The sequence below is a fragment of the Lepidochelys kempii genome, chromosome 18 (assembly GCF_965140285.1).
Source record: "Lepidochelys kempii isolate rLepKem1 chromosome 18, rLepKem1.hap1, whole genome shotgun sequence".
Taxonomy (NCBI): domain Eukaryota; kingdom Metazoa; phylum Chordata; order Testudines; family Cheloniidae; genus Lepidochelys; species Lepidochelys kempii.
In genome coordinates this window covers 12,197,547-12,215,293 of record NC_136397.1, presented here as the reverse complement: position 1 = coordinate 12,215,293, position 17,747 = coordinate 12,197,547, and the positions used below count along the sequence as shown (strand labels likewise).

Sequence of the window (17,747 nt, the reverse complement as noted above, 5' to 3'; positions counted from 1 at the left end):
TCCACACCGGTATCTGCAAAAGTTCTCACGTGTCCATACATTTCCCAGGCACTCCTTTTCAATTGGGGCATATTTTTTCTGCTTCTGTAAGCGTGCAAGAGTAAAATGCAACTGGCTTCCACTCAGAGCCATGTTGTTGCAACAATACTGCACCTAGGCCATGCTGCCTGCATTGGCACTGACCCCCATTGTGTGTTTGTACTCTTTGTAGTACTTGAGAACTGGAGCTGTTGAGATCATTTCTCTTACCTTGTTGAAGGCAATGTCTTGATTTTTTTTTTTCCCCCCCTCCTCCTTCCGGTACCAAGATGCGTTGGACTTTAACAGTTCATTCAGTGGCTTTGTCACCGTAGAAAGGTCTTGCAGGTTTTGACTAAGGTAATTTACCACCCCCGGTACATGTTTCTTTCTGGTATGTTCACAGGTGCATTCAGTTCTTGAATTGCTTGTACTTTCTCAGGGCTAGGACTGATTCCATCTTTGTTTGTTGTCTGTCCCGAAAACTCCATTTAGGGTAGGTGGAAAACATGTGTCCAGACTGACTTATTAGTCCATAGGACTTTGTTGATGGTTTTGTTGTATTCTTCCATCGAAGAGCCATACATCGAAATATCATCCATGAAAACTACAACTCCATTTGTGTTCCTTAACTGTTCTGCCATCTTTCTTTGGAAAATGTCAGGTGCACTGGTAATCCCCAAAGGTCATCTTTTGAAAGCAAAATCTCCCAAAGGGTATGCTAAATGTAGTTGGTTTAGCACTTTCTCTGGCTAAAGGGATTTGCCAGAATCCTCTCAAGGCATCCAGCTTGGAGAGTATTGTAGTTCCTTTCACTTTGGAGAGAGAGACATCCAGTGTTGAGAGGATATGTTCTCCCACAACTGCTCCATTAAGTCTTTTAAGTTCCACGCAGATTTGTATTCTCCCATTTTTCTTTATAACTGGTTCCACTGGGGCACACCTTGCTGTTGGCTCAGAGATTGTCTCCATTATGCCAATCTGCTGCGTTCTCATTAACTCAGTTTCCGCTTTATGAAGTAATGGGCTAGGAATCCTGCGAGGTGTATGTACACGCTGTATGGTTCAGCATTGTCTCTTACGGTTATTTGTACTGGATCTCCTTTCAGAAGTCCAGTGTCACCAAATATTCCATCAAGTTCTTCCACCTCTCTCACATGGATGCCATGCTACAGCTGAGAAGGCTGTTGGTCTGTGATCTTTTTGATCACACGCACTCTGAATGCAAAGCTTTTGTCTTGGCTTAAATTCTTTGCTAAATCAGTGCCTTCATATTTTTAAGGTGTTCTGAGATCCTTAAAAGGTACCAAATATTTGTGTTACACAGCATAGATCATCAAACTCTGCCCTGGAGTAAATGTTTGCAACTCCTACTTAAATCAATGGGACTTGAGTACATATATACCTGTGAATCTGTGGTAATTCTAAGATACTTATCAGCTTGGTATCCAAGTGCCATACAAAAATAAGAAGTATCGTAGGTCAGAATTTGGTACAATATATATTGCAATATTTAGGAACAAGAGGATGAGGAGTTGAGGTTGCTGTGGCATTTCTTCGCCTATATTCTTTAATGTCTCAGTCTCACCATTATTTTAACATCTATGTTGTGGTTATCAAAACTTCATGTTTCCTTTAATCAACCAGCAAACAGGATGATGATGAAGGGAAATCGGTACCACAGCTATGAACGAAACTTACCAGATGCAATTCCTACTGAGTCATTCCAAGCAGACCTTTTCTTTGCTTGTTTTGTAGGTTACCATGTGCTTCAAAGCTGCAATCGCAGTTCTGACACCGAATGCGCGCCGTGCGAGAGAAACACGTATACAGCGCTCTGGAACAGAGCTCGGCGCTGCCTTGGCTGCTCACCCCGCTGCGAAGCCGGTATGCCAGAGTCCTTGCCTGGGAGGCTTATCCCTTTGCCAGCTCTGTTTTGTTTTAGTGATGCTGCGAAGGAAAAGATAGATCTAAATTATGCTCCAGAGGTGAAACTTGCCTCTGTGTTGAGAGCCTACCCAGAGATGCCTGTGCACCTCTTTAAGTCTCACTTCAGCTCTGTTGTGAAGACAGCAGTGGTGCGTGGGCAGCTGCTCAGGGGTGAAGTTCATTCTAGATGAATACCACAATCCAGAAGGAATTTATTGCCTGGAAACGGTACTAGTGGTCTGCTCCTAGGTTTGGTTTGGTTTAACGTGCTTTTCTATCTTCTGAATAATATGGTGGGTTTTGTCTTTCTGTCACCTGGCTATATTCCCAGTGCAAATTTTCATTATACGACAGTTTAAATATAAATAGCATCCTAGAAATCAGCGAGGGAAAAGATTTCTAGGTCACTTATTTATCCCTGTCAGATTTTTTATTCTTAATAATTTGGCATCAGACTGAGATTCCTGGAGACTGAACTTCTCTGCTAGCCACAAAATTGGTACCACATGGTAGCAGCGTCACTTTCTCCTTACACTGCTCAGTCAATATTGCTAGAACCCTGACTTGAAGGGGCCGCCTGAGCAGGTGAGGGGATACTTCAGGTCCCATGGTCCATTCATTTCTTGGCCTCCAATAATTAGCACCAGCTGTGGGGGTGACTTGTGATGTTCTTGTATTGTTTTTGTTAGTTTCATTTGCTCTGTAGTTCAGGCACCAGAAGGATATTCACAGAATCATAGAATATCAGGGTTGGAAGGGACCTCAGGAGGTCATCTAGTCCAACCCCCTGCTCAAAGCAGGACCGATCCCCAACTAAATCATCCCAGCCAGGGCTTTGTCAAGCCTGACCTTAAAAACTTCTAAGGAAGGAGATTCCGCCACCTCCCTAGGCAACGCATTCCAGTGTTTCACCACCCTCCTAGTGAAAAAGTTTTTCCTAATATCTAACCTAAACCTCCCCCACTGCAACTTGAGACCATTACTCCTTGTCCTGTCCTCTTCTACCACTGAGAATAGTCTAGAATCATCCTCTCTGGAACCACCTCTCAGGTAGTTGAAAGCAGCTATCAAATCCCCCCTCATTCTTCTCTTCTGCAGACTAAACAATCCCAGTTCCCTCAGTCTCTCCTCATACATCATGTGTTCCAGTCCCCTAATCATTTTTGTTGCCCTCCACTGGACTCTTTCCAATTTTTCCACATCCTCCTTGTAGTGTGGGGCCCAATATTGGCTCAATCCATCACAGGGTGCAGTGTGTAACACAACGTAATCGCTGGTGACTGTAGATTGGAACAACAGAGTCTGTTCTCCTATTGCATGTGACCCCTAGTAGGGGTAGTGGGAAAAAGTAATGTTCTCATTCACTTCCCTCACAATTAGGAGGGAGGGGAAGCATCCTAAAGAATAAAGGGCCTGGTGCAAAGCTTATGTCAATGGGAGTCATTGATGTCCGTGAGCTTTGGATTAAAGGGGGCAGACAAAACTGGCTAATTGCAGATGTCTGCAGTGTGATCTGTGATCAGGCTCACGTTCAGTCTAGATGGATTGTCCTGTGAGGCTCCAGGTCCCAGCATAGCTCTCAGATACCGTAGTGATGGGCAGGTAGATAGAGACTGATGGGATGCAGTGCTGCTTCGCGATCCACTTGGATGCAGATGAAGCATTGTGTTTTGGGAGCTATAGTCTACATAGGCCTCATCTCCATAATAAAAAATGAGGGCATTTGCAATTTGCTTCATATTATGTGAATGAAGTGCAGCTCTTGGGTCCCTGGCAAGTGGCCAGTATGATCCTTGGGCAAAATGTGGGCAGCCCCTGGCCTGAGCCGATGTCCATAGGACCAAAGCACGAGTGGTGCCCGCAGCTGTTTGCACATTACGCACAGCACGTACCACTGGCAGGGGCGCCCAGGGGTCGGGCTGCTGGAAGTATGGCGAGCCCTCGTGCTGCACTAGGATCATCGGAGCAGAGCCTCGAGGCCCCTCCTGAACAGCACTGTGACCCCCAGTGCCACAGGTTTCAAGGCCCCTCACTCAGTCCCCGCCTCCCCCCTACCTCCCAACTCCTGCCCCGGCTGCTCAATGGCGGTGCTGAGGAGAAGCAGCACTGCCCACTCAGGTTTGGCTCCACGGCCCCTCCATCATGATCGGCGGGGCCAAAACCGAGTGAGTGGCATTGCCACCTGGTGCACAGGGGTTGCGGTGCTGATCAGGAAGGGCGGTGGGGCCGTGTGCCCGCTCCCAACCCGAGTGGGCCGTGGGGCAGCCGGCGCTTCTCCTCCTTGCCGCTGCTGGGAGGCCAGCTCCTACACCAGGGCTCCTCGCTGCGGGCCTGCCCCGCCTCGTCCCACTCCCACAACTGCCGAACCCTCAGGACTTGCTCAGTGCAACCTCAAGACCTGCTACAACTATGGGGAGCTGTGGTGAGGTCCCACGCAGGGGAGCCAGCCAGGAGAGGGGTGGTGGGGAGCCCTGGTGAAGGATGGGGGGAAGGACATGAGGGGGTTCAGCCGTGTGTACCATGTGAAAAATGTCTGGGGGCTCCCATTCAAAGTACCATGTTAAATGGTATATTTTCCTCTCACTGTGAGGTATATTTTCAGCTATTCTGGGTCCTATCCTCTCTTTGTATTGAAAACTGGGTAATCAGAGGCACAAGAGCTTAGGTTTATGGCTGCAGTTCAACTGTGGGAATCCAAATCTAAGTGCAAATTTTGCAAATGCAAATTGTGCCTGTACAAGAGAGGTCACTCTTCAGAAAATGTGTGCGCAAAGGCAAAACCCATTGCAAAACCTTTCCCTTTGAAGAGGAATCTAAGCCTGCTAGTCACCTGCTGCAAAATAATTGACCTTCACTTCCATTCTGTACTAACAGTAGTGAGGACTGTCGCTTTAATTCTTCCTTATGTCGTGACAACTTTCTTTCTTGTTTTTTGGAATTAGGATTAGTGCAGACTCAAGAATGCACAGGAACCCATGACAGAATCTGCAGCTGCTCAGCCAACACTTACTGTACTACAAAACAAAGTCACGGTCGCTGCCTGTTTTGTAAAGCACACAAGACGTGTAGAAAAGGCTATGGCGTTTCCAAACTAGGTAAATTAAGTTTGAGGTGAGCAGGTTCCATGTACAAAGAATTATGGGATGAAGTGTGAGTATTTTTGCGACTTGTCTGCCCATAAAAATAATGGCTGATCCACCCTGCACACTATACATTACAGAAATGTTTTCCTCTGATCTCCTAAATTACTTTCTTAGGTATTTCTAGGGCACCCAACATAACAGTATCTATGCACCAAATACAGCATAAAGAGTCACAATAGAGTTGTCTGGGGGGTGGGGAAAGGATATATGGTCCCCTCTTCGCACAGTTGCGTGTTTCAGTAAAGCTCTCCTTATCTCTCTCCACTCTTTTTGCTTTATTATTTTGCTCTGTTTTGCGATTTGTTCCATATGTGTCACTCATAGAACCATAGAACTGGAAGGGACCTCGAGAGGTCATCTAGCCCAGTCCCCTGCACTCAAGGCAGGACTAAGTACTATCTAGACCATCTCTGACAGGTGTTCGTTTAACCTGCTCTTAAAAATCCCAATGATGGAGATTCCACAACCTCCCTAGGCAGTTTATTCCAGTGCTTAACCACCCTGACAGCTAGGAAGTTTTTCCTAATGTCCATCCTAAACCTCCTTTGCTGCAATTTAAGCCCATTGCTTCTTGTCCTATCCTCAGAGGTTAAGAAAAACAATTTTTCTTCCTCTTCCTAGTAACAACCTTTTATCGTGTCCCCCCTGTCTTCTTTTCTAGACTAAACAAACCCAATATTTTCAATCTTCCCTCACAGGTCATGTTTTCTAGACCTTTAATATTTTCATTGCTCTCCTCTGGACTTTTGCCAATTTGTCCACATCCTTCCTGAAATGTGGCGCCCAGAACTGGACACAATACTCCAGTTGAGGCCTAATCAGCACGGAATAGAGTGGAAGAATACTTCTTGTGTCTTGCTTACAATACTCCTGCTAATACATCCCAGAATGATGTTTGCTTTTTTTGCAACAGCGTCACACTGTTGACTCATATTTAGCTTGTGGTCCACTATGACCCCCAGTTCCCTTTCCTCAGTACTCCTTCCTAGGCAGTCATTTCTCATTTTGTATGTGGGCAACTGATTGTTCCTTCCTAAGTGGAGTACTTTGCATTTGTCCTTATTTAATTTCATCCTCTTTACTTCAGACCATTTCTCCAGTTTGTCCAGATCATTTTGAATTTTAATCGTCTCCTTCAAAGCATTTGCAACCCCTCCCAGCTTAATATTATCCACAGACTTTGTAAGTGTACTCTATATGCCATTCTCTAAGTCATTGATGAAGACATTGAACAGAACCGGACCCAGAACTGATTCCTGCGGGACCCCACTCGTTATGCCCTTTCAGCATGACTGTGAACCACTGATAACTACTCTCTGGGAACGGTTTTCCAAACCAGTTTTGCACCCACCTTATAGTAGCTCCATCTAGATTGCATTTCCCTAATTTGTTTATGAGAAGGTCATGCGAGACAGTATCAAAAGCTTTACTAAAGTCAAGATATACCACGTCTACCGCTTCCTCCCCCCCCTCCCCAAGGCTTGTTACCCAGTCAAAGAAAGCTATTAGGTTGGTTTGACACGATTTGTTTTTGACAAATCCATGCTGACTGTTACTTATCACCTTCTTCTTATCTTCTAGATGTTTGCAAATTGATTGCTTAATTATTTGTTCAATTATCTTTCCAGTTACAGAAGTTAAGCTGACGGGGCTGTAATTCCCAGGGTTGTTCTTATTTCCATTTGTATAGATGGGCACTATATTTGCCCTTTTCCAGTCTTCTGGAATCTCTTCTGTCTTCCATGACTTTTCAAAGATAATTGCTAATGGCTCAGATATATCTCCTCAGTCAGCTCCTTGAGTAATCTAGGATTTCATCAGGCCCTGGTGACTTGAAGACATCTAACTTGTCTAAGTAATTTTCAACTTGTTCTTTCCCTATTTTAGTCTTTTCTAATCCTACCTCATTTTCACTGGTATTCACTATGTTACACATCCAGTCGCCACAAACCTTCTTGGTGGAAACCGAAACCTGTCCACATTTTCTGTTATCATAGTGTGCAGTGGGCCACCACAAGTGAATTTCACCCTGCTGTAGATGGTACTGCGTTTTCCAAGGACCCTATGACAGTGTAGCTGTCTCAGGATGGCTTAAAAATCTCAGAACAGGTGGATTTATTTCTGCAGTCCTGTTTTCAGTGGGAGTTCTTCCTGAATAAGGGTGGAGTAAAAATGACAATATTGTCACCCATCAGTAAAATGCAGCCACATCTTGAGTGGAAGATGGCAGTCACAACAGTTGTTACCATGGTAATGTGCACTTTATAAATAAATGTATCTGCAAAGCAACCCTACCCTGTGGTTCAGGACAAAAGGTGACGAATACCTAACATGATGATAAATTCAGGGGAAATTTTAGATGAGCAGACTGTAATTACTGAGGAGAAGTAATATGGCCAGGACTCTGGGGCTAACACACTTTATTTTGTCAAAGCTTCTGTGGGATCTTTAATGAACCCAACCTGAGAGATGGCACATCCAACAGCATAGTGCCCCTAAAACCATATTGGATATTTTATTTTTCTTTTAGGGTGAAGTTCATCGCTATGCAGAGGGCCAGCTTAAGGCCTATTAATTACTTAAGTCCTGTTTTGAATGATTAAGTGATATGTGAGCCTTGTGCTGTCTCTGCCCAGGGAAGAAATTTCATTCTTAATGATCGAAACATTTAATGTTTCTAGAATGGAGACATTCATTATTTTTAATAGTGGCTTGAACTATGGTGCCTTCGGTGTCTGCTGTGTATTGCTGCGGGCTGTATTGTTTTAAGTGGCCTTGAAGTGTGACTGTGGGATGTAGTATGACTCTTAAAGTGTACGTTCCCCAGCAGCTTTGTGTTGCAGAGCTTTCGTTTCATTCTGTAATCTTCCTTCCTCATGCCACGCAGTGGAAAAGGCTTGTTGTTATGATCCTGTCTCTACTTGCGAAATACGCGTTCTCCGTTTCGGTCATTCATGCTTGCTGAACGTTGTTCGGATTGCATCAAGGTTTAGACTGTATTTTAAATTTTGTGCCTACCTCAATTGGCCCCAGAATGGTGGTGAATGTACTGATGTGAAGAAAAAGCATCATACCCAGAGGCTGCTGGGGAAGGGGGACTAATTTTTTATGGCTGCCAAATGCTGCAGTCCTTACTCAAGTAAAACTCTGTTGACTGGGTTAGGAGTTTTGCCTGATTAAGGTTTGGCAAAGACTGCAGGGTTTGGCTTTTAATGACGTGTTTTAACTGTTCCAGTTGATTCTAAGTAACCCTTTGAAAAATACCATAGCCCTCAAGGGCATAGAGATGACAGCCCAGTTAATCTTTCCTTCTGTATCTGGGATTCTGTCTTTTTTTTCTTTTTGTCCTTATCAAGAGCAGCATGTGGGATGCTTGGCTGGGAGGCTGTCAAAGCTTGCGCTTTTGTTTACTGTCTTCGTAACATTTCCAGGATCTGTATGACCAACTAGAACTTTATGATTCATTTGGCGTTTCTCAACAAGTGACTAACTGGCAACATTTGGAAATATATATTTAAAGGAACGGACGTTACGAATACAGACTGTTCCCCCTGCCCCCCCGGCACTTTTTCAGATGAAGACTCCTCAACTGCCTCCTGCAAACCACACAGAGTGTAAGTCACCGATTTGCCCTTTCTAATTTAACAAGACATCAGGCTGTAATTGTGTCCGGGGGGTGGTTTTGTTTTTAAACCCTCCTCTTGTTTCTTGCAGCTGTCAGTCAGTGTCTGTTGAAGGAAGTAGCACAAGTGACACAGTCTGCAGTGATTCCGAGGTAGACGTTGCTGTCATAGCAACATCTCCTCCTCATGCCACCATGCCCAGCACTGGCCAGCTTACAGCAGAAAGCTCCGTTTTTGGAACCAAAGAAATAAAAACCAAAGCTGTCCATCAAGTCCCTTCTCCTGATGTCTCTCAGACCATTGGTGAGCTATTGATTAAGTTCACTTTTTTTTTTTTTTCTGTTCAGGAAGTGAGGGGATGCATAGGTGTTTCTTTGCTGATCGCTTATGAAATCATTTGCAAATGCAAACTCACAATGCTTGCATTCCATTGGATGAGTTCAAAAAGCCTTGCTTGGACTGGTTTGTACCCCCCCCCCCCAAAAAAGTACCCAGCTCTAGTACATGGCAAATTTCCTCCGGGGCCCAGGGCCAGATTATGAGAGATGCAGCCCAGGAGGAGCAAGTGCAAAGGTATAATGTCTAGAATCTGGGCTGCTATAGGGCCAAAATGGCCTCTGGCTCAACAAGCCTCCTGGGAGTCATTCTGATGTATGGCAGTCTTAGCCAGGTTGCCTCTGAGCAGCACAGCATCTCCATAGTATTGAACACTGTGGGGATGCTATCTCCTTCTCCTGGCATACGTTTTATGCTGAGGCCTGTGTGTGTATAAGGGGCAACATAGGGTTCCTTATGTCAGCCCTATGCTTCTCCTGCACCTGGGGAATTTTCCTCTTGGCCGGCCTAGTGTGGCTCTCTGATGGGTGGTGTGTGGGCCAGAATCGATCCCGCCACAGTGTGTGGGCCAGAATCCATTCCATAGTTTTCAAAACTATGGGAAAGTCCAATTTAATGAGACAAGTGAGATCAAAATAAGATCTTTTGTATCTATCAACCAAAACCAACGCTCACTGTTAAACTTAGATGCATAACTGATTTGTGTGATATTTAAATTTATAGCAAAGGAGAACAAAAAAAAATAAAAATCACCAGTTTTTACCAGTACAGCTTAGTTCTGTCGGCCAAATTATTTCTCTTTTGTTTTCTGTAGGTATAATAGTAGGATTGACGTTTCTAGCACTCATCGTATTTGCAGGGGTTGCCTGTTTCATTGTTTATAGAAAAAAAGGTAAGATTCATGGAGTGAAAATAACACATGAAATTAAATGAATAATAAACTTAGATATAGAAATGCTAGTCTCCTATCCACAATATTCAATATGTATTTGGGGTGAAATTCTTCCCTGCATGGAAGGCTGGCATGAGACCTGTGCACCGCTGAAGCCTCATATAATCCCTCGTATCTGAGACACGGGCCTATAAGCCTCCAGCGTTCCCATGAAGTCAAGCACCTGTGCAACAAAAACTCCCACTGCAGTTTGTAAAGTGTTTTGTGCTTCATAATAGAATTACACAACATTATTAATTGTTGTTTTACTTAATTATTATGGCCATGATTTTGATTGTGATCAGCACTCTTTGTCCTTTCCGCTAGAGTGCGCTGATTATTTAATTCAATTGATTTTTGAGAATCCCCTTTGTCCACTGCATCTGTCCCAGACTCTAGGCACATTGCAGAGTGAATATAAAGCAAATGTTTGATAACATTTTAAAACAGGGTACACAGCCAGGTCTGCTCCACCCACAGATGATACAAGAACAAAATAAAATGCAGACTCTTGCAGACCACATCTCCCCGTTCAGTTAAAGTGCAGCTCTTTGTAATTGCTAGTACTTGGTGTTTTTGTTTTTAATTGTCACTTTCTTTTCTCACTTGCAACATGATTTGGTTCTTGTCCAATTGAAGCTCCAGATTTGGTGAGTATCCGTTCTTTCCTTCTTCCCTGCCGCCTCTTTTCATTCATTAATGTTATATAAATTCATGCAAGATCAATATCTGTTAAAAATATAATAAAAATGAATAGCTGAAAAATATAGCTGGAGAGATAAGGGGGATGGGTTGCCCCCTGAACAAGTTAGAGCCTCAGATGCAACAGTTTGCAATGGCCTCGTAGTGGTCAGTATGCCAGTGGGGTCACCAGGAGACCGTTAAAGGTTTCTTCCGGCCCCTAAGTACAGACCTAGGACATAAAGGGTCAGACCATTACCTGGTGTAAATTGTTGTGGCTCCATTGACATCAGTGAAACTATGCCAGTCAACAACAGTTGCAGATCTGACCCAACCAGTGAAATAAAGCCCCAGGCTTTATTTCAACCTAATATCTTCTTTTCTTGTTAAAAGTCTCACAAAGTTTGACCTTTTTGCCATTTACTGTAACCGTCCCAACCCTTCTTGTGTCCTCAGAAGCAGCCTGACAAAAGGCAACGAGATGCAGGAGCACAGAGCACCAGTGGTCCTCAGCAGGAGGAGCAGCACCTCTTAGAAACTCCTGGGTCAAGCAGCAGCTCTTTGGACAACACAGCTTCAAGAATCAGTGGAATAAGTATTAAGAACACAGAAAAGAAAGAAACAGAGAGAACTCAGCAGAGACGTATGACCTCAGAAGGTTGTAATCATCACGGTGGAGCCAGGCCCAGCTCTGCAAGCTCAGGTAAGAGTCTATCGAAAGGTGAACACCAGAGCCCTCCAGGATTTTATTATCATTATTTCTTTGACATAGAGCGTGCCACAAATGTCAATAGAATGTTAAGTTACAAGACAAGTGGTGGGAGTGTGTGGAGACAGCTGATGAGAAGGAGGGAGGAGTGACTGCTTGAAGAAATAGGAAAAATCATGGAGCATGTCCTCAAGGAATCAATTCTGAAGCACTTAGAGGAGAGGAAAGTGATCAGGAACAGTAGGCATGGATTCACCAAGGGAAAGTCATGCCTGACTAACCTAATTGCCTTCTATGATGAGATAACTAGTTCTGTGGACGAAGGGAAAGCAGTGGACATGTTATTCCTCGACTTTAGCAAAGCTTTTGACACGGTCTCCCACAGTATTCTTGTCAGCAAGTTAAAGAAGTATGGGCTGGATGGATGCACTACAAGGTGGGTAGAAAGTTGGCTAAATTGTCGGGCTCAACGGGTAGTGATCAATGGATCCATGTCTAGTTGGCAGCCGGTATCTAGCGGAGTGCCCCAAGGGTCGGTCCTGGGGCCGGTTTTGTTCAATATCTTCATAAATGATCTGGAGGATGGTGTGGATTGCACTCTCAGCAAATTTGCGGATGATACTAAACTGGGAGGAGTGGTAGATACGCTGGAGGGGAGGGATAGAATACAGAGGGACCTAGACAAATTGGAGGATTGGGCCAAAAGAAATCTGATGAGGTTCAATAAGGATAAGTGCAGGGTCCTGCACTTAGGACGGAAGAACCCAATGCACAGCTACAGACTAGGGACCGAATGGCTAGGCAGCAGTTCTGCAGAGAAGGACCTAGGGGTGACAGTGGACGAGAAGCTGGATATGAGTCAACAGTGTGCCCTTGTTGCCAAGAAGGCCAATGGCATTTTGGGGTGTATAAGTAGGGGCATTGCCAGCAGATTGAGGGACGTGATCGTTCCCCTCTATTCGACATTGGTGAAGCCTCATCTGGAGTACTGTGTCCAGTTTTGGGCCCCACACTACAAGAAGGATGTGGAGACATTGGAAAGAGTCCAGCGGAGGGCAACAAAAATGATTAGGGGTCTGGAACACATGACTTATGAGGAGAGGCTGAGGGGACTGGGATTGTTTAGTCTACGGAAGAGAAGAATGAGGGGGGATTTGATAGCTGCTTTCAACTATCTGAAAGGTGGATCCAAAGAGGATGGATCTAGACTATTCTCAGTGATAGCAGATGACAGGACAAGGAGTAATGGTCTCAAGTTGCAGTGGGGGAGATTTAGGTTGGATATTAGGAAAAACGTTTTCACTAGGAGGGTGGTGAAACACTGGAATGCGTTACCTAGGGAGGTGGTGGAATCCCCTTCCTTAGAAGTTTTTAAGGTCAGGCTTGACAAAGCTCCGGCTGGGATGATTTAGTTGGGATTGGTCCTGCTCTGGGCAGGGGGTTGGACTAGATGACCTCCAGAGGTCCCTTCCAACTCTGATATTTTATGATTCTATGATTGGGAGAGTAGCGATGCTGGACGGGTGTGGACACAATGTTGTAGGCTGTTGCCCCTTTGGCCTGAGCAGTTAGCCAATATCTGGGGCCCTTGCAGGGTTGTTTCTGTTAGGAAGAGAAATTGATGATATGAGCCAGTGTTTTCTTTGATGCAATCCTGTTTGTTGACGAAGAATGTACATAAAGTCCTGTCTCCCTGAACACACTAGGACCAAACAATAGGCAGTTTCCTTGTTCACTATTTCAAGTCTGCCCCTTCAGCCATTTCCGTGCCCAACAAGTTCTGTCCCTGTTCCCTCTCAGGGCCATGCTCACAGCCGCTTCCCTCACTGTCTGAAGCTGTGTGTGTGTATGTATGTATGTATGTATTTAGGAGAAAGCCAGCAATCAATATTCTAGCAGGGAACCCCTCAGATCACATGGCTTAGCTAAGAGACTAACCAATTTATTTGAGCATAAGCTTTCGTGAGCTACAGCTCACTTCATCGGATGCATACTGTGGAAACTGCAGAAGACATTATGTACACAGAGACCATGAAACAATACCTCCTCCCACCCCACTCTCCTGCTGGCAATAGCTCATCCAAACTGACCACTCTCCTTACAATGTGCATGATAATCAAGGTGGGCCATTTCCAGCATAAATCCAAGTTTAACCAGAACATCTGGGGGGGGAGGGGGGAGTAGGAAAAAACAAGGGGAAATAGGCCTATTTCCCCTTGTTTTTTCCTACTCCCCCCTCCCACCCCAGACGTTCTGGTTAAACTTGGATTTATGCTGGAAATGGCCCACCTTGATTATCATGCACATTGTAAGGAGATTGGTCAGTTTGGATGAGCTATTGCCAGCAGGAGAGTGAGTTTGTGTGTGTGGTTTTTGGAAGGAAAAAAAAAAGGGGGGGGGGGTGAGAGAACCTGGATTTGTGCTGGAAATGGCCCACCTTGATTATCATACACATTGTAAGGAGAGTGATCACTTTAGATAAGCTATTACCAGCAGGAGAGTGGGGTGGGAGGAGGTATTGTTTCATGGTCTCTGTGTATATAATGTCTTCTGCAGTTTCCCCAGTATGCATCCGATGAAGTGAGCTGTAGCTCACGAAAGCTTATGCTCAAATAAATTGGTTAGTCTCTAAGGTGCCACAAATACTCCTTTTCTTTTTGCGAATACAGACTAACACGGCTGTTACTCTGAAACATGGCTTAGCTAATCAGGCTTTGCCATGTGGCCTAGTGCCTTGGGTGGTAACCTCCTATTGTTTCCAGCTATCACTACATAAAGAGACATTTAATTGCTCCTTCCATTTAGCTTGAAAGAAGGGGGCCCATTAGCTTTTAACCATGTCCTTGGTTGTTTATATGTCAAAGTGCGGCTTTTTGGCAGCCGTTAACATCTTCCAGAAAAAACACGGGCAAAGGGGGCAGCATAATTATAAGTATTAAACTAAGAGTGGGAAAAGGAGACAAGGGGGCAATAAAGCAAGAAAACTGGGAAGAGTGTAGGGAATGAGATGGGGAGTAAGGAGAAAAAAAAAAGTCAACAAATATCCAGGGAGTCAAAAATGATCCAATGACTCGGAATGGTTTTTGTTGCCCCAATGTCTTTACGGATTACATCCAAAGAATCCATGTTAAAAGAATGTTAAGGTTGCAAGGGCAAGCACTCAACAGTTAGAAAATTCCAGAATTAAGGTTGCTTGTGCAGAATTAAGGTTTCTGTAACCTAATTATTGAAAACAGCTGGACTTTCTTAGCTGAAATTTTCCCCAAAAATTCAGCCTGGGGCAGACACTTGGCATAAAAATTTTAGTCCAGACAGGTCGAGTTTGGCAAAGCTATAAGCCACTGAAAACAGGCGCTTATAGTGGAAAGTGTTTTGGTAACCTTAACTCTAGGGGTATGTCTACACAGCAATTTAACACTCTCGGCTGATCTGTGCCAGCTGACTTGGGTTTAGGAACGGTTTAACTGCTGTGTAGCTGTACAGGCTGGGACTGCAGCCCGGGCTCTAGGACCCTGCAAGGTGGGAAGGTCCCAGAGCTCGGGTGGAGCCTGAACATCTCCACTGCAATTAAGCAGACTCTTAGCTTGAGCCCTGCAAGTCTAATTCAACTGGCTTGGGCCAGCCTCGGGTATTTAGTTGCAGTGTAGATGTACCCTAACTGGTGCTACCAACTCTGCCTATAGTAAGAGAAGGAAGGAGATTTCATCTACTTAGTTTGTTTTACAACTTATAATTGTTTCTTAAGTCATTAAACTGGATAAAGAATCTTATCATCCTGCTGTAGGTTTCACTCTTCCACTTTTAATTTGTTTTGTTTTCTGTTTGTTTCACAGAGCATTCTGGTAGTGGAGGAACGCAGGTGAATGTAACTTGTATTGTTAACGTGTGTAATTCAAACCACAACCCACAATTTCCAGAACCGACCACTTCAACCACTACGGATTATGAAAATGTTCCCTACTGCACTCCAACAGAGGAAGAAATTCCCCTTTCTAAAGAAGAAAGCCCCTTGAAAAGAGAATCTGAAATTCAAATCTCAGTGGAAGCTGCAGATAGTTTGCCTCCAAGCTTACCATTTCCAGAAGAAAAGCCATTTCCTCTTAGTGTTCAAGATGCAGGGATGAAAAATAGCTAAAGAAGATGACAGATCAGATACTGACCAATAAAACTCTAAGCAGCTTCTGATCTGCTAAAATAAACAATGCGTGAAGAATAGCATTCTTATGGAGACTTAAAATCTAAAATGTATCTAGTTATGGAGGGATGCAGAGCCTTTTAAAAATGTTTTAACCCTCTGATATGTAATGGCTTTAAAAGTTGAAGGAAGATCTTTGCAGAAGTCGGTGTTATTTTTAAAAGCATTCTTTTTCTTTTCAATTTAGTAGTTTGTTTATCCATCAGATTGTCACATGCAAGCTTCCTTCTGTCATGTATTTACCACGTGTCTTGATCCTGGCCAAGAGGGATCTCCTCTGCAGCTGAAAAGGAAGTGTATTCAGTCTTCGTGCTTGTTCAGTCATTGACCTATCTGCTGAGTCTGCCTCCAGGATGCCATTTAGGGATAATGATGGGATTTTTGATTCACGCATCCCATTGGCTAAGAACTGGACTAAGACCAGCGTTCCATGAGAAATGAGTTGATGACCAGCCATCCAATGCTATTGATTTAGCCACATGTTTTTATGGCATCAAATTATACCATTTCCCATCTGATCCACCCACCTCTCAAAATATTCACTTTTTTTTAAGGGAGGTATGCTTCAGATCTTTCCTTCTGTCCTTGATATTTTTTGCTGCTGTTTTCTCTTTTTCTCTCTCATACCGTGGAGGCATATCTGTTCTCTAAGATTTGTGTGTATTGGAGGGTAAAATCTTCTACATGAGCTTTTATACTAGATTACAACTATTCCATTCAACAATAGCAAAAAATGCACTTATTTTTGTCAGCTGTACATATTTAATATATTTTTTAAAAAAGAAAATATATATAAGTAGAACTTGTTACATTGAAGTAGGTAATTGTCCTCTTTGTGCCATGGTTGATTCTTACGTCGTTTCTTGAGGTCTGTCAGAGAGAACTACGTGTGCCAAATGTTTTCCTCTACGTTTCAGTTAATAATGGTGAAGACCCAGGCAAATAGGTGTCTCATACAGCTCATCCTGGTTGACCCCAGGAAACGGTGAAAGGCTGAATGAAATGAAACCTCAGAACCACAAAATCAGCTGTTTGGGATTATGTTATCCTCTAGTAGATTGTACTCCCTACTGACAATTAATGGAGACTTTTCTTTAGCGCTGGTGACAGAAGTCTGTGCTTTTGAAGCTCAGGTTCTGGGATTGTACTTTTCATGATCATGTTGCACATGTGTGCCTTCACCAGCAACTGTGGTGTCTGCATTCAAACAAATTTGTTACAAAATGCCTGAGTAAGATTCAGGCAAAGTCAAACTGGAGTCTGAATTCTGTCCTTATTAAAACACCTGCAAATCCTATTGGAGCTGCTCAAGAGTAACAGAAAGCCAAATTTATTCCGGAGGCTTTAGGCTGAAGAAGAATGCCTTTACGTAGCATTCATTCAACAGCTGCTGAAGAGCAAGTATGCTTTACACTTTCACCTAAACTTTCAGGATTATCCTTTGTGGCTGTGGAGGTTAGAGGTGAAACATGCTGAAGTATATTTTAACTTGTATTTGAGAGTATGCTCTGAAATGACTTAGCGTATAGAAACTCTGAAATTTATCCAAAACCACAGAATTTACGCTTACATAGGACTTGATTGTACAGCAGGCTGTTTCCAGCAATGTGCTGAACATCTGTATCTGTTGCTCAACACTTCCAAGAACTGGGTCCGTATTGAAACAGCAGCCCAAAGGAAAAATCAGGGGTTCAACCATGGCAGTTAATTTTATGGGCTCTTCATATTATTCAGCTGCATGGTGGAAGAAAAATCCTATGTATTCATGTAGATAATAGTGAAGCATTTTTAAAATCTGTTCATAGATGTGTATAAAAAAGTAAAAATCTGTTTTTATTTTTATAATTTATGTATGACTTGAACTTTCCTGTTCTTTGTATTAAACAAAATGCCTTTGCATTTTCTTTGTTTTAAAAAAATTAAAAAACCTACCATTTGTTGATTTCATTTGCATCCCCTTAATTTCTGTATCCAAAACATTACTTTGGGCTCTTTTTTATCATTATTGCCTAATTCAAGCAGGTTTGATCAGGTTCAGTCTCATGTACCACTTTCTAAATGTTGGCACTAGTTTAAAATTAAGTTAGGATGTAGTAAAAAGCCATTCATCTTGAATTTCAGAGAAGATGAGTGAAGCCGCGATCCTACAATCTGCTCTGTGCCCTATTCCTATGAATTCCCA

At 43.5% G+C, this 17,747-nt stretch overlaps 1 protein-coding gene across 1 annotated transcript in view; it reads left to right on the top strand.

Moving 5' to 3' along the window:
• The window catches only part of TNFRSF1B (TNF receptor superfamily member 1B), a 42,665-nt gene extending 25,173 nt beyond the window's left edge, over window positions 1–17,492 (top strand). The window contains exons 3-10 of the mRNA XM_073317204.2: window positions 1,777–1,905; window positions 4,890–5,042; window positions 8,611–8,704; window positions 8,805–9,016; window positions 9,864–9,941; window positions 10,620–10,630; window positions 11,118–11,364; window positions 15,204–17,492. Coding sequence (XP_073173305.2) covers window positions 1,777–1,905; window positions 4,890–5,042; window positions 8,611–8,704; window positions 8,805–9,016; window positions 9,864–9,941; window positions 10,620–10,630; window positions 11,118–11,364; window positions 15,204–15,505 — 1,226 coding nt within the window. The 3' untranslated portion in view covers window positions 15,506–17,492. The remainder of the gene's footprint in view (window positions 1–1,776; window positions 1,906–4,889; window positions 5,043–8,610; window positions 8,705–8,804; window positions 9,017–9,863; window positions 9,942–10,619; window positions 10,631–11,117; window positions 11,365–15,203) is intronic.
• The last annotated feature ends 255 nt before the right edge of the window (window positions 17,493–17,747 follow it).